The following is a 17,635-nucleotide window of genomic DNA, read 5'->3' on the forward strand; positions in this document are numbered from 1 at the left end:
GATTTGCTGGTAAAAATACAGAGATACACACATACATACAATGTACATATCTCTGTTGTAATGACACAGATTTGAAATGAAATTCACTTCAACTGTTGTGCGACAGTGGCAGTTACTCGGAAAGATGGCAGGAGTGTGAACATCACCATACATGGCCTCACTGAACTATGACTACCACATCAGTGATGGTGTGCTCATCAACAAGCAGCGCATGCTCTCTGTTGCCCACTGTTGGTACAAGTAAGTACTCAGTGTTGGAAACATGAGTTTGTGCATTACTTTCTTTATTAAAAAAATAGATAAACTAAATAACTACATTAAAAAGATCATGTTGGTGTATGACAAATTTTTGGATCTTAGATAATCTGTTTTAAGGATTTTGTTTTTCTTGTTTAATCTGCCTGTACAGAGAAGCTGAAGAATGACATCATCACCTGGCTCCCTCAGTGAGTGAAAGAAAGGATCGGCCCTGTCTGCGATTTACTTTTACACGACACAGTTTAATATTTCCATTCACTGATGAAATACTTCAGACAAACAGCTGAGGCTTATTTTATATTTCTGTGTGTGCAGGTACGACTATCAGACTCTAGACTACGACATCACACTGGCCAAACTCTACCAGCCCTCGGAGGTGATTGAGGTTGTTGTACCGATCCCATCGCCCACATGCTGGACAAAAAAACTAATAAATGAAACTTCTTAGTATACACACATTTTTGATTGGTCTGTTTGTATTTAATGAAAAAAAAAAACATCAAATAAAACTTGAAGACCAAAAATGCATCAGTTACAGGTTACTGCATTTATAATCAGTTACAGATGTATATAAAGCTCCTTCACATTATTCTGACCGCCTTTTAATGTATCACTTTATGTCTGAATAAATTCAGCATTTATCATTTCCTGTACAGTTTTGATGGTAATCTTTCTACGTCAGATATAGTAACACTTACATATCACTTTCAATATAGTTCATGTCTGAACTGCCTGAAGTCACACAAACTGTGCATGTTTCTCATGCATCTTTCCGAGTTACTCTGTTCACTAGAGAATGACCTAAACAGCAGTAACCTGTACATAATAATGTTCTCTCTTATTCTTAGATTGAAATGTTCCTCTGTGATGCATCTTTGCTTTTGCCCTTCCAGAGAAAGGGTCTTTCTGTGACTCTGTCTTGGAGGTACTTGATACAGCTTGCTTAGCAATATCCTGCAGCACCTTAACACTCACACATACTCAAAGACCCTTATTTGGAGTGACGGGGAGAGAGAAATAAATGTTCAAAAAGTCTGGTTAAAGTACATGCAGCATGTCTTCTGCATGTAGGTCAAATATCATATCTGAAGAAATTGTGAAACACTTTTATGTAAAACTGAATGACTGTAATGTTATTTATCTGCTGTTTTCAAAGGGTTACAACTGCGTTATCAATATAGAGGCCCTTCTCTACTCTTATAACATTTACAAGAACAAACTTATGTTACAGATTAAAGAAAGAGGTAGGGTTTTTCTATTATTTAATAAAAATCACATTGTCAATTATTAAGCCTCTCCTTAATTTCTGTTTCAGAGTGTCAGTAAATACTTTAACCCCAAAGAAGATCTAATGTGACACTATATTTAGGAATTAGTACTGAACCTACCGTGTTGCTAATGGCAGTGCAATTATCAAACAGTAGGAGGCCACAGTGGGCAATTTTTCTGTTAGTCCCAAACACTCCATTTTCAGCAGTGCAGCATGCACATGGTAGTTTGCAGCATTAAATATTATTTTTTACATTCAACAAAGGCTGATTTCTTGGATGAAATTAAGTCTATTGACTCTACGTGTTGTTTGTCACTCAGGATGACATTGTTCTCTTCATCTCTCCCTGAGCGTACTTGTCTTTTCGGAGCCCTGGTCTGCTCATCTCCTTTTCCTTATGTCTTCTCTCCATTACAGGGATGTTGGGTCCGAGCCAGGGTACTCCACCTATACACAATCAAACAGAGATTTCACGTGAAATGCACAATATTCACAAGAAGTCTAGCGGGTTAAGGTGACTTACGTTATTCATGTAAGTGTATAGAATCTCATCTCCAACTTCTGATAAAATACTAAAACAATAATACCTAAACCTAATAAATAAGAGCACCTAAGGGGAATTCAAAACAAATCAATTTCACAGTTTTGACCTGAGAAAAATGATCTCGGTGCTACCATTATTATGCTAATGTACTGCAATGCGTCAAAAATGAAACTATTTTTAACAGTATGAGTTCAATTTTCTAATTTCCTGTCATGACAAGGTGAACATGTCTGAGATGTAGAATAAAAATCATAAAGAAAAGCAAGTAAAGCTTATTAAGCAAACAAATATATCCCATTCAAGACCTGAAGAGGCCTATTTTTCTCTGCAGTGCAGCTGTGTGTCTTTAATGTGTTTTTCATTTTTAGAGAAACACCCATAAAAAACATGTGGTTCAAAGCGTTGAATGATTTCAGTATGTTTCTAACTGTTTTCCACTCTTGTGCATCAGGTGAAATTTCTTTAGTTCGTTTTAAGATGGAAGGTCCTCTGCATGTTTGCTCGCATTACTGTATGTAAATGGCCTGTATAGCAATACCGACAATGTTATTGAAATAGTCAATTATAAGTATTATCAGCTCCTTACGCATGGTAAATGGTAAATGGCCTGTATTTGTATAGCGCTTTTCTAGTCCCTAAGGACCCCAAAGCACGTTACACATCCAGTCATGCACCCATTCACACACTGGTGATGGCAAGCTACATTGTAGCCACAGCCACCCTGGGGCGCACTGACAGAGGCGAGGCTGCCGGACACTGGCACCACCGGGCCCTCTGACCACCACCAGTAGGTAATGGGTGAAGGGTCTTGCCCAAGGACACAACGACCGAGACTGTCCAAGCCGGGGATTGAACCGGCAACCTTCCGATTACAAGGCGAACTCCAAACTCTTGAGCCAAACTCTCATCGCCCAGCAAACGAAGACGAAAGAAGGTTGTAACAACTATGACTTACTGTCGTCAGCTCTCTGAGAGGAGGAAGGAAAGTTTGCTTCTCTCAGGTGTTCCACGCTGTTTTACAAACACATAAACATACCAGTAAATTAACTGCTTCACATGAACCATCCTGTCATTATGACTACTAACTGCACTACATGCATACATACAAAATTGAATAAAAAAAAACAAAAACTTGTTTATTGCTGTGAAATTTAAGTGGAGACAGGAGTCAATCACCTGTGAGAGAAAGGGCGTGGTCTCAGCTCACCAGCGTATTCCTCTTCACTGCCGCGTAAACCCTCCGTTCGACAACTAAATAATGACAGAAAAATATATTTTATCACCTGAGTTATTTTTTTTAAATTTGATAAATCAGTGTGTAAATAATGTATTTTCCATTAACCTAAGCTAGTGATCCTAGATAGAACAACCATCAAGAATAACCTAACAAGCAAAAACAGACACATTTGGATTTTTAAAAATTACCTCTCGGCTTTAATGCGTAGTTACAAAGCATAGAAACATTTTAATTATTTTTAGGCTTGCAGGTCGCCTAACCATTTTTAATCATTTTATGATTCCTCTAATTAAATATTGTTTGCCAAATAACAATTAAATCTTCCTTTCCAAAACAAAATGAGAAAATAACATTAAAACCTGTGTAGTTTGTAAAATTAGTTCATCAAAGCCATCAGTTGTCACAGAAGCAGCTTTTTACTTCTCTGAAAGAAGACTACCAGGTGACTATAAATAAAGCTAGAATGTCATGGATCTTAATTGAGTAGCAGGAAAATGCTCTTTCTAGCATACAAGCAGAGAACCTTGATGTAATACTACTGCGATCTCACCCGCAAGGTTATTAAAGTAAACTAAAATCAAACTAAGAACTAAAACTAGGTGTGAAAAAACATTGTAAAACATTGTAACATTGAAAAAAAAAAAGAAAAAAGAAAATTAAGGTAGAAATATAAAGGTAATATCTTTAGTTTTAGTATCTCTTAGGTTGGTAAAAATGTTATTAAAACTTGCCTGGTGAGGCAATTTGCAATAAATGATTGGACATGGTTTGTAAGACTACTACTTTCCACTACTTAAAAAAAAGTTTTTATTGTAATACGTATAATGATTTTCCTAAATCTTGATTTAGGATCATAATTTAGGATCATAATTTAATAATTATGAGACTAAAGACATAAAGAGACTAAAAAAAAACTAAATTAAAACTTTTAAATTAAAACATTTTTTTGTTTTCAAACAATAAAAACTCAACTAAAACTTGATCCACTCTGGACAGAGATAGAAACTAACCTGAACTAAAAAAGAAATGGAATGAAAATAAAAACTAATTACAAAATACAAAACTATAACAACTCTGCTCACCTGTTTGTCTGTTTTCTGTACCTTTGCGTTTCACTGCTACTTTGAGGCTGCAGGAGAGAACAAACACAGTGACTGTACAGGCGTCGGCTATTGCGCATATGCACACGGCAGTTGGTTAATCTTTTCATTACTGTGCATGAATTAACTTTTTTTTTTTTCTTTTTTTTTTAAAAGTTTAGTCTCTTGGAGAACTGGACAAATGCAACATTTTCAAGCTGCCATAACCAAGAAGAATATGCAACTAACCCGAATGCCAGCAAGAACTTACCGAATAAGAGTTGGAGTGTTTGGGCAGTGTCTTAATTTCAGACGTCTGAGACTGGACGGAGGGAGAGGGACAGCGTGGCATTGTATTACTTTTAGGGGGTAAAGGTGGAGCGCTAATGTGAGAGCTGGGAACCTGGAAGTCCAAACTGGAAAACTGGAAAATAAATAAATAAATAAATAAATAAATACAAATGATAATAAATAAAAAAAATATCACTCAATAGAGACAATTTCTTTTAAAGTGGCAGAAATGCGAATGAGGATGCATGGTGCACACAAGGTGCCTGGATTTTACTGTATAACAACTATTTAAACACAGAACTACAAATGTCTATTTGTATAGTCAAAAAGATGTGAAGGTGGTTTTATGAATCTATACTTGGGCAATGTTGCTTTCAAGTAATGTGACTATATATAGCATCCTATAACTAGTATTGACATTAAGCAGAAGGTACATTGCAGTCTAATGAGTTTGCATGTACTTATTTTATTAACCAAAGATTAATGACTAATTTAATTTTGTCCAAACGATGACGTCGAATGAAAACTACATGACAAAGTTGACCTGCTAGAGGCTATACATGCAAACAATTATTTTCTCTTAACCCGATGGCAGGCCATACTATGGCTGTTGATGGCAGACCAAAAACTCAATTTGCTAGCACAGCACAGCTAAAATTAAACAACATGGAACACAGAAATGTATTTACACACCTTCCTCAGGGCAGCTATTTCCTTTACCATTTCTTCAATATCCACATGATCCTCTTCGTCGTCGTCATCATCGCCCTCCTCCACCAGCACCTGATCGCTGACTGGCACATACGGCTCCAGGAGGATGGACTCTGTTCCTCTGATGTCGCAGCGGCAGTATGGGCAGGTTTGGCCAGCTGACTTCTGCTAGATGAATATCAACAACCCATCATCGGAAGAGGAAAAGAGAACGTTCACGTGAATGTGAAGAAACACCCATTCTCTTCAGCAGATTAATATCTTTTAAATTGTACAGTATGTAGTGGAATATGTTGAACATGTCTTCAAAGACAAAGGCCTCTGGCTGTTTGAAAGATAAAGATAGTGGAAAATACCATGTTCAACAGACCCTGTAGATTGTGGTTTTCCACCTCAACATAAAAGGGAATCGTTGTAACATTCTGCTTTTGCTTCCGCTACTATAGCACAGAGCCTTTGTGTTTTTCCAGGTTTTGATGTGACCTCGATTTGTTAATATGATTACACGGACTGCTCGCCATACTATGTTATCTATTTTTGTACGCTGGTACATCTCTAGTTTTAACAGTGATTAATGTTTATAGGGAACCTCACTACAAAATAGTTCTTTTCATTACATTAGTTCAAACATACGTTAAATCTAACTGCCCGGAAGTCTTTTGTTGTGTCAGATGATCGTCATTAAAATCCCTACTTACAAATTTTTCACAAAAGAAATAAGACATAGATTTCACTATAGCTGTGTTTATGACTAACAGAAACACCTTTAACCTGTCATGAACAGTATGCCAAGATAATGGTTTATGCATCTTGCACACAGTTGTACAGAAGGAGCAATGCATACTCAGCAGGAGTTTTTTTTCTAGATGTTTATCAGCAGCTCATGGCCAAATTATTGGGCCGTACTCCAGATATGACAGAACGAATGAGTTAGCAACATGCAACAGGACAGAAATGAGAGGATATGTAGGACATTTCCTTGAAACAGTGATGCTGTTTGCCATCTTGGAGATTACATAATCGATATGATGAGACCAAGATAAGGAGACGTCTGACTTAAAAACTTCATGTTTAAGTTTCCAAACAACAAATCAATCGAGATCCTATCAATAAAAACATTCAGGGCCACTGTAAAAGCATTCCTACTACAGAAATATGATGCATGTAGTCTATAAATGTTCTATTTCAAACTGTTACTGAATTTAACATACACGTTCTGATATTTGGTATGCTGCTGCAATGCTGATTTTGTTTTTGGGTTATGGTCCTTACACCTTACATGTCTATGTAAAGTAAACTTACTGTTAAAAAGAAAGTTTGCTTAACCTTAATCTCATAAAACTTACAACTTTTCCGTTGTGGTGTGGCATCCATGAAGCTTTTTGAACTTTCTTTTCAAGTTAGTCTCTTTTTCTCTCTCTCCCTCTCTCTGCCTTTCTCCTTCTCACATTACATGCGCACACTTTTTCTCATAGTGAATGTAACCGATGCAGCTTCAGGAGGATGTGAGGCTAAGCTCACACAGGAAGTCCTGAGCCAAATGTCAGGACATGTTGCTCTGCACCTTCAAAAAAACAAACAAAACAAAACACCTACTGAAAAGGTGAAGGGCTACTAGCTGGGATTGTCTGAGTAAAAGAACTAGCCAGAGACCATGAAGCTATAATTTGACAGCTGCAGCTTTAATTCTGATTGGACGTCTTCTTTGTCTCTCTGTAACTCGAAAGAGGAAGCAGGAAGTTGGGGAAGCCCCCCTGGAAGAACACAAACGAAGTGCATACAGGACATGCTGTACACATGATGACTGAATTTTCTTTGGCTGAGAAATTTCTGTCATCTAAAGAGGTCAAATGTAAAGTGTATTGAAACATCAATATCACATGATATTCTGTGCATTGTCCTCAGATTTTCATGTTTATATTATAGTGAATAGGCTATGAGCTATTTTGTATTATCTCTATTATAACAAATAAATAATGGTGACATTATGAGAGGATGATTCTTGAGTGTCATGCCTTGGCTATCAAGCTATAAAATCTAATAGGTAATCTAAAAATAGCTCAACAGAGCACATATTACAGGTGCTTTATAAGCATTGGTGCACTTGATATTGCCTAAGCTCGACTATAATTTTTCATGTAAACAAAAAAAAAAAGAAAAAAGAAAAGTGGAAGAGGAAAATCACTGCCATGTAGAAGTGTGATAATTCCATATTATTTTTTGGAGATAATATATGAATACTGGGGGGAAAAAAATAAATCAAGGTAGTTTTTCAGAGTTAAAATAACTTCTACATTTTAATAAAGTGTTTGCATGAGAAATCTTTTTTTTGCACCAACCCCAAACCACATTCAAATAACCCGCATTGTTACAGTACAGCAGGACTGCAACCAACGACCAACCCGTGGCCTAAAAAACTATATCTAGTTCAGCCAGCCCAGACTGTTTCACCCCAATGAACACACAACAACGGTTACAGTAACTGTCTGTCTCCCTTCAACGTCTCTGTATGAGTGGGATATATTTGAACATGCGTCTGTGAATTTGAATGGATTTAAATAGGTTACAGATTTGAAACCTTTGAGTCCGTGGATGAGGATTCATACCTGCCAGCCTGTGAGGCAGGTTTGGCACAGGAGATGGCCACAGGGCTGAATCCGGGTGTCTTTATCCCTCTCTGTGCATATCTTACATAGCTGGTAGGTGCTGCCGATCTCACAGTAAAGCTCATACTGTTCCTGTTTGGTGGTTGTATTTAGTCAGAGAGACAAGACAACATCTCAGGATATTATCCGTTTTGTCTTGGCAAAGGTTCAAGATGCTGCAGTTAGTGCGCTTTAAATAGATAATGATATATAAATTGCAGCCACTCACTTCTGTAACTTTAACTTTTCCTCTGCTGGCTGGTTCACACAAGCTTTTCAAGTCAGGGTTCACATCCCGGCCATCTGGGTACAAGTAGCTGCAGGCACAGAAAAGCACAGAGCTTAGAGAAAAAACACATAAACAAAAGAAGTAATTCAGAGAAATGTACATATTTGCCCTAACCAGCCCTGATTGAAGCCTTGAATCAGAGCTTGGTAGAGAGGTATGTCCTCCGGGATAGTCTGGATGATGGCACCATCAAATGTCACGTGGCCAATAGCCCACTCCCCCATTTTTGTACAGCTCAGACGAAAGATATAGCTGGGAGGAAAAGCAAAACATGTAGCTCACACAGAAAATGAAAAATAACCACATTAAGAGACATTGAGGTTTTCCAGAAATATCAGCAGAAGATTTTACACAATTTTCAAATGGTGTTATGCAAATTAAATTCCTCTCATTCTTAGCTATAATAGCAATAAAAAATTTGCACTGCATGATACTTTTGGCCATGGCTGATGTTTGTTTGCAGAAACATTTCTTGAATAACCCCCCAGAAAACTAAAGGTATAATATTGGAGCAATAAATGAAAAGCTTCTCTTATTTATATATATATTTAGAATCTTGAGACCTTTTTCATATTTTCATATTTTTTGAATATTTTCTGAGTGATGCATGAATCCTCACCTCCCAGGTCTGTGCAGGTAGTGTTCCAGACGAGCTATAACCTGGTCATAGGTGAGGAAGGCCATGTAGCCTGGATGAGTCACGGCCAGCTGGTTCCAGTTCATTAAAAGAGTCCTCCACGGCTAAAAGAGATGAGGGAAGAGGATTTGATTTTGGATACTGCATGCCTTAATCTTTTGCAGTGCCTTGTTAGTGACACCGTCCGGTCATCTCCTCTAAAAGGGCAACTGATCTGTTTAGTGTTTGGATTTGTTCTCATTGAACAAACATGAGCTTTAGCGGTGCTGTACAGTTTTCTTATTTCATCTATTGTGCGAAGCTACAGTAACTAGCTACTGGTAACAAACCATTCTCCGACAAGCAAAAATGCAAATAGACATATTTCCTACACCATCTGGTTCTTAAAGTAACAAAACTTTCACCTTACCTGAAACAGTCGTGTGAAAACATCAAACTCAAACACAGAGATGTAATCGTTGCAAGTTAAGTCAATGGTTGACTTCAGAGCCATAGATTCCATCCCTTCCTCAAATGGATGTACATTTCTCAGCTGTTCTTTAAAGGTATTCCACTGCACTATACACCTGTCAGAACACATGCTTAATGTTTGGTAGATGTAAACATACACATAAGACGATGTTAAGAAATGTTTCAATACTAACTTGTCGCCAAATGACTCCCTCCAAAAGTCCTCAGCTGCAGATAACGCCACCCTGTATTTGTCACCCTGAAAACATCCTCCTGGAAAAAAGGCCTTCAGCTCCCACAGCATGTGACTGAACAACAAAGTCAGCTTGGTCAAATTCCTCCTGAGAATGAAAGACGTCACAGACTTTAAGCTCTGGCTGCAGAAACTTGCTCTGAATGGCATTTATAGTTTTGCTCCACAGTGTTTGAGTAATCATGCAATACAATCTTTTTCTAGGCAGAAACCCTTGTGTTTGTGAATCTCAAGTATACACAGTGTTCCTATTTAAAATGAGTTTTCCTAAAGCTTTATGTAATTGCATTAAGTACAAATAGATATCTGAACTTTTAGCACTGGTGCACAAATATAGGCACTGTTATATACTACCTTTCTGTTTCAGTTGCAAGAAATACAGACACTTTCCATAGATACAAACACACAAACAGAATCAAACACGCTCAACAGGTAGTCCACCTTGCAAACAGGATGCTGCCTGCTGCATGCTTGTCTGTAAATACCACAAAATGTTCCATTGGCCAGTGTGTCACTTTAGGCCAGTCTCAATAGTCTTCTCAGGCACTTCAAAGGCTTTCTATAAATATAATTGATATTTTTGATAGTTTTATTTTGATGCTACACATATTTATAACTTTTAGTTTAGTTAACAAAAAACTCTCTCTTTTTGCTAGAAGCAACTTGGTGCAACTCTCAAATGGGAGTATATTAAAAAAAATAACAACAACAACAACAACAACAACAACAACAGCAATAACACCTCCCCACCACATACACACACATACACATGTTACATTCAAGCATGCCATAATGTGTAGTGTTAACAAGTAAGGGTCTGTCCTCCTCCATGTGTTTTATGCAGCACAACATGTATAAAAATGTGTTAAAAAGCTAGTGCATGTACTACTGCTGAACTTTGAAAACACAGAAGCTACGGACATTTAGATATGCTTTCACTTTTTACATGTGGGCATCTGTAGTTCTGTTTACTTTATTTACTTTACAATAAATACAATGAACAAGTAGAGGAGGGCTTTAATTTATGTTTCCATATTTATTGTCTATATTGACTAAAAAACACTACTGTCTGTTTCAGCTCTCTGTGCACTAATCCCAATCAATAATTAGAGTATTTAAACTTACTAAGGAAACTAAATTTCGTAACACAAAGTATTTCCTCTTTTCTAACACTTTTATGATGCAACTGTGGAGGCAATCATAACTGTTGAAATATTTTAAATTCTTTAGAAATCTGCTATTGTGGAAAGTGGTTATAGACTTTCCACCTCAATGAGAAAAAGAAAACCCTCTATGGTGTTAAATAGAGTACTCAAGAGTAATAGTAGAGGAGGAGGCGGGAGGAAATGTGTAAGCCACATCTCTCACTCTGGCTGGGCCTTTGTACTTAAAAATATCATTCAAAAGACAGAAACACTGCACTGAATAGAACCATAAACACATCAGCTAACATTAGGGGAAGCGCTTTAATTCCTTTTATTATGAGATATAATAATTTGCATTATAGTAATTTGGTGTCATTTGTAGCTGAACAGTGTTGGCATGTTCCTCCCCAGCTTGAGCGTGACCTCAAACAGTTTGATGTGAAGTTCCTTGTTACTGTTGATTTCTTTCTTTTTTTTTTTTGCATCACGCAGCAAAACAGAATTACTTCAGGTAATCTCTGGGTCAGTAACCACCTTTGAACTCTGCCAGCACCAAACAAGATGTTCCATGGTGCAAGATTTCAGATTTAATTGACAGGTATGTAAGTGAAAGAGAGCCGCTTGCATCGAACACTATGGGAATATTTCTCCAATTTGAAACAATTCTGCATGTTAATATTTAGAATCATAATCATATAGCTATTATCAGTGTTTCTTGTTTTTTCAAAGAATACAGATTGGTGTTTAAAACCATTTGCAACATGCAAACTATGTGGTAACCACTACTTGTTTTATAATATAAATTCTGCCATAATTCAGAGGAAGACTATTATAAATCTACTCCACTTCAGAAATTTGATAGTCGTGTGTAGTTCTACAAAACACTATGCGAGGCCCATTCCTCAGTCAAAATGACAGTGCACAAATATTTAAAAAAAATAGATAAATAACTGACAGACTTAAATGCATCATAAGTAAGTAGCTAGAGCTCTTTAGATATAACGTGGCTCAAGAGTTGGGATTTCGCCTTATAATCGGAAGGTTGCCGGTTTGAGCCCCGGCTTGGACAGTCTCGGTACTTGGGCGAGACAGTCAGTGCGCCCCAGGGTGGCTGTGGCTACAATGTAGCTGGCCATCACCAGTGTGTGAATGGATGGATGACTGGTTGTGTAAAGCACTTTGGGGTCCTTAGGGACTAGTAAAGCGCTATACAAATACAGGCCATTTACCATGCGTAAGGAGCTGATAATACTTATAATTGACTATTTCAATAACATTGTCGGTATTGCTAATTTGACTTGTCTGAATACTTACTGCATGATTGGTGAAATAAGAATAATGCTTCCTTAAACATGTTTAAAAAAGTATAATGTGCAACAAGTTAATACAGAAGTGTGAACTACCTATGTTGTTATGCTAATGCTGCAGCTGTATGCGTGCTTCTTAAATTTCTTTCAGATACCCTCAAAGTTGTCAGCGTTTCGCTTATGATAATCTTCCAACCGCTAAAGCTTCCACTGTTGGTTTCTGTCGTCTCAAATAATAATTAGATCTCACTTCTGTTTTTAATTTTTAACAGGCAGAACTTTCATGTAAAGAACTGCTATTTCAGCTTCCAACAGTCAAATACTTTAAAAGCAGACTGAAAATTTGCTTATTTGTATGAGCTGTAGCAGTACAATCCAAAAAAAAAAACGAATATAAAAGAGATTTGTTCTGATGTCTAAACCACAATATGTATAACAATTTGTGAACTTGCCACATGACTGACCATGCAGGATTTGTGGTATGAGGGCCATCTGTTGTACATGCTTGAGATTCTTGAAGATGACGACATAAAACTGTAAATATGGGTTATGTGATTTTCATATTCTACGGGAAAATCATCTTTGAAAACAGCTGCTGGCTGTGAAATTTTAGCAGAACTGAGCGTACATTGTGCAGCATGCAGTGGACTCTATAGAGTTACAGCCAGCTCCCCAACTGAACCAGCAGAAGGGATAAGAATGATATTTAAACTGTAATTTTGATGTTGATATAATTATTTGTATATTAACTTTGTCTTTTAACATGCTAAATAAAGATTTTTTCAATGTATAATATAACCGAGCTACTTCAGTTAGTAGATCAGTGTCACCTCAAGCACTTTTGTGGTTTGAACTGACTATGGTCAGGTGGAACCTTTCTGTGTCTATTTTTACTGTGCGCCCCAGTTACTTTTCACCGGTTAAAGGTTTACATGCAAGCTTAACTAATGGTGCTAAGTTGGTTGCTGCTCTCTATATTAACCCTGTGATGGAGTAGTGACCCGTCCAGGACAAAACTCCACTTATTTCGCAGTTGCTGCACAAATTTTGAGCGCTGCTTTTCAACAGCAAACCGGCCAGCGCCTTGGAATAAAGCTAAAACATTAAAATGTAATATCAAAGCACATGAAGGTTAATGCAACTACATCCAGTCAGAACAAAAAAAAAATCATCATCAATCATCATCACCAGCTAGTTGATAAAAGATTGGACTATATTTTAGTTGGTGCTCACCGAGAACACTGCAAATCAGCTTTTCTTTATTCAGCATTCACACTAGCTAACAAATTTGGCAGGGCGCTAAACTTGTGACAACAGAATAGTTATTTGCTCACTCAGTTCTGAACTAACACCAGTTGCAGGTTGGTATATTCGTAGGCAAATGCGGGCAAAAAATCGTGCTCAAGGTTAGACAGTCTCTTTCTCACACTGCTCAAATTCAAAGGATGTTGTTGTTGTTTTTTCTAGTTTCCCCATATTAGCATCACAAAAGTGCAAGGTTGGCTCTTTTCCACCTTAATTATTAGTATTCCAAACAGGTGCAGGAAAATGCAGCCAACACTCCACATATAAGTAAGTCTATTAAGCTGTTCCAGAATATCCACTTGAATGAAACAGCAGACAGAAAGTTATAGTACAAACAGAAAATATAAGTACAAAGAGTAAAGTCTTATTTTATTTTGCCTCAGCTTCTATAGATTGTTTAAAATAGTTTTTTCTTCAGTGCATTTAATTTGTTTAAGGATGAGCTTAAACCTCTATCACTGCTTTCAAGTAAGACTTTTAAATCAGGCAATTATAATGGGCTATATTTAATTTTAACTTTTTTTCCTTTAGTAATGCATAAGTGGTATAAAACCCTTGGTCACAGGATACTGGAAGAAGAAATGGGGGAAGGTTTTGCTTTTTTCTTTTATAGTCTATTTAATTTTCCTGCAGAAGTTGAGTTTAGAGAGACACAACTCTTATGGTTTCTGTTACCTAAATTCATTCCCACAAAATTGACTAGCCACAACACCTACATTAGATACTCTACACAAGATTTGACACTAGATCAAATGACATAAATTGAGATAAGAGTCTTCGTATTTTACAGTTCCTTTGGTATATCAGGAAAAAAAATTGGCTTGAGAACAATGATCTGGTTGAGAGTGAAGGAATCGTAGTGTAATCTGGCAATAATAATATCAGATGGAAGTTCACTCATTTTGCTTTTTATTATTTTCTGTCCAATTTCTTTTATTGGCATCTGGTTAAAAACACATTGTATTTGCTTCGATTAGGAAAGCTCGGGTATTTGCGTTATTTGGATCGCCATGGCCGATTTCATTTGTGGCACCAAAAGAAATGGAAAGTCTGAAAATTTGAATGTAAGATCTTACAGTGACTTGCAAGACAATTGGTATGAAGCGGAGATGTCAAACTCATGGTCAGTGGCCACATACAGACTGATTTAATCTCATTTTGGTCAACTGTTGCACAATACCCGATTAAATAAGACCTCGGACTTTTTGCCCCTCTTTTAGTCTTAAAGAAGTACAGGTACATTTTAACAGTATTTTAACTTCAAGCTTAAAAGTCGTTTATGACTCCATTATATTTCATACAGGAATATGCCACAAAAATGTCTTGTTTCCTAATCTGACAGAAGTTCTAAAACCTTCTTAGATAATTAAATAATTTCATTTTTCAACAATTTTACGCAAAGAAAAGTTAACCCAATTCATCTCCGTCAACTGAATGGCTTTCATCATCACTTTTGGCATTAAGTATCTGCCTACAGTAAAGCTTGATATTCCAGGTCTGACAGCCATGGATTACTGCAAAACACTACAAAGCAGTGATTAGAAGTGGTAAATTAAAATAGGTACATATAAATGTATGACTGGCATCATAAATGACCACTACTTGAAGATTAATTAAATAATAAAACAAATATCCGAGCTGTATTGTGAAAAATAAGTGCTATTGGTCAGTTTTTCCATATTCAGTCAGGCTGCCATCGTTACACTTAGTAATGCATAGGCACGGCTCCTTAGCTTAACCATCCCTATAATCGAGGCGTCGTGGTAGGCCGTGCTTTTGAGAAGTCTGACAATGATTCAGACCTCGTTCGGACAAAGGCCAACATTTCAGACAATCACCTTTATAACATGTTCAGTTCTTAACAACTTGATACACAACGGTTCCAAAATTTGGTCAGAAACTGATTTCCTACTTCCGTACATATGCTGCTGTTAAGGAAATTTGACCTGTGAGACTTCTGGAAAGTTTAGTGAGGATTTTCGTAATTACTCTCTGAAAATCGAAAAACATATTTTTGGGGCCAAAAAAACAGAAATTTAATTTGGCAGATTAACCTGTTAATCTGTCGTTTCCCCCCCCCCCAAAAAAAAAGATAAAGAAAGAAAATTTATTATTATTTGCGATGACTTCACATGTCTTGTCACTTGTCTGAACAAGGCCAAAATACTGATTAAAAGTGCATGCTTTCACATATAAGAGACTGGAACTAGGATGAGTTTGTATTTTTGGTTAAACTGATGAAAAACATAAATGTAATCTAAACAAATGCTAATTTTACAAATGTCACAATGTTCTGTTATAGTAAAAATGTAATAATGAGTATGTTACGCAGAGTTTTCTTTTTCTTAAAAAAAAAAGTTGTTCTTTGTTTTCTAAACAATTTCTTGGTCTTGAAACATTTTGGTGTTTCAAGACCAAACTTTCCCTCTTACATGTGTTCATTTGTGTATGTGTATGTAGATGCCAGCCAGGGGCCCTCTCACCTGTAAGTTGAAGTCTCTTCATATATCTTCCTCCGTCCTTCTTTAAAAAGCAGTACAGCCCGCTCTGTCTTATCAAAGAGGTTTTTGATATGGATCCTCAGGTACTCTGCCTCGTCTCCGTGTGGCACCTGTCCACCTGCTGTCCTGAAGCCTTGGAAAGGCTCCCAGACCTGGATGAGCAGCACTGAGGTCTCTGACAGCAGCTGTGGTAGGTATGGCGGACTATTTCTCAGTCCAAGCCGAGGGGTACTGCACAGCTGTTGGAGTTTATCCAGTCTTCTGAGGGTCTTGCCCACGAGCCGAAGATCACCACGAGTGGGGGGCCCGGAGCTCAAATTCGGGCTCCTGGACGCGCCCAAATCTGCTGCCGCCATTGTTCTGCTAATGTGAGGTTTCAGGTGAAGTCAACCAAAAACTCAGTCTGTGAGTCTGTGAGTGTGTGTGTGGGGGGTGTGCCAATAAATATCTACAGTTCTGCTGTGTCAAGACATGTGTAATCGCAATTTTTGAATGTGTGTGAATATTCATAAGCAATGAAGCTAGTGGTTGGTTCAAGTTTTTGAGCGTTCACTCTGATATTTGTCTTTAGAACGATATTTGCGTGCCATCATGTTAATCTCAGAAGCATGCATCTTGTCCTCCTTAAACTGCATCCATTGTTGAGCCATAACAATCCAGTAGCATTACATTATCCAGCAATAGACAATAGGAGCAGTTACAATTACGTTTCATTTAAAAAGGAAAAGAAAAGTGTGCTCTTCCAGCCAATACAGCCACTTCTACTGATTTTTCACTCACTCCTGTGTTCGTCTTTCAGAAATACAAAAATACAAGTGCTACAAAACAAATTCTACATTGTAAGTTTAACTTAATACGGACCTTACAACACTAGAGGCCAAAAAAAGCACTAAAAATAAAACACAAAGAGGCACTGAGGCTAACACCAAGCTCTCAAAACATTTGAAACTTCTGCCATCACGCTCCCTTCTCCTCTCTCTCTCTCTCTCTCTCTCCACCCCTACACATTTATAGCAGATTTTAAGCACTGTACTCTTGCTTACCAACATCTCAGCAGCAATGCAGTCCTAGAGCTAGTGCATCTACTGTCAGCGCAGCGGAAACATGTTTTCTGTCATGGCCTGAAACATTACTGTTTCTCCTTTGTCTTGCTTGATGTCACTCTGCCCCTCGTCTTGACTGTCTTGCTGCAACCAGGAAACCAAATAGGTTTGTTTCTTTGGTCTATTGCTCAGGCAGACAAGCGGAGGGAGAGAGAGAGAGAGAAACAGAGGGAGGGAGAGAGGTGGGTGGCAGGGAGGGAGGAAGACAGAGAGGTGTGGACTCAAAACTAAACTTTTACTAAGAATGAAAGCAGAGTGCAGCTAAACTTGTCACTATCCAGACAGGTATACAAGTAACTAATGAGCTGGACGCCTGCGAAATGAATACAAAGGTCAAAGAACCGTCATCTTCACCTCACTGTTTTCTTTGTATAACGTTCAAATTAAATTTATTTACTCTGCAATTAGATTTTTATGTAATATTGCTGTCTGGGATGAAAATGTAAAAAACCAACTGCCCCCAAACTTTTGTATCGATTGATGTAACATAGATTAAGTTTATCATTTATTTTGGACATCAACTGACTTTTCCTCTAGCACCACCATGAGGCAGTTTGCTAGTTTTAAGATGATGCTTTAACCTTTGTCACGTATGAACAGGGTGACTTCA

At 37.4% G+C, this 17,635-nt stretch overlaps 1 protein-coding gene across 3 annotated transcripts; it reads right to left on the bottom strand.

Annotated features, from left to right (window-relative positions):
- Nucleotides 1–716: 716 nt before the first annotated feature.
- Nucleotides 717–17,146, bottom strand: cblc (Cbl proto-oncogene C). 3 transcript variants are annotated; one of them, XM_084943577.1, is made up of 14 exons: nt 16,966–17,146; nt 15,905–16,282; nt 9,606–9,752; nt 9,371–9,527; nt 8,944–9,065; nt 8,439–8,576; nt 8,265–8,352; nt 7,997–8,128; nt 5,373–5,558; nt 4,660–4,812; nt 4,392–4,438; nt 3,249–3,323; nt 3,028–3,083; nt 717–1,975 (listed from the first exon to the last, which is right to left on the bottom strand). In XM_084943577.1, the coding sequence occupies exons 2-14, from the start codon at nt 16,276–16,278 to the stop codon at nt 1,845–1,847; spliced, it is 1,806 nt and encodes a 601-aa protein (XP_084799703.1). In that variant the 5' UTR covers nt 16,279–16,282; nt 16,966–17,146; the 3' UTR covers nt 717–1,844. The 3 variants fall into 3 exon arrangements, with proteins under 3 accessions (XP_084799703.1, XP_084799702.1, XP_084799704.1); XM_084943576.1 differs by having other exon boundaries at nt 15,905–16,285; XM_084943578.1 differs by having other exon boundaries at nt 5,373–5,555; nt 15,905–16,285; nt 16,966–17,145.
- Between the last annotated feature and the right edge of the window lie 489 nt (nt 17,147–17,635).

This window comes from Perissodus microlepis, chromosome 11, assembly GCF_051167445.1.
Source record: "Perissodus microlepis isolate ML-2025 ecotype Zambia chromosome 11, ASM5116744v1, whole genome shotgun sequence".
Taxonomy (NCBI): domain Eukaryota; kingdom Metazoa; phylum Chordata; class Actinopteri; order Cichliformes; family Cichlidae; genus Perissodus; species Perissodus microlepis.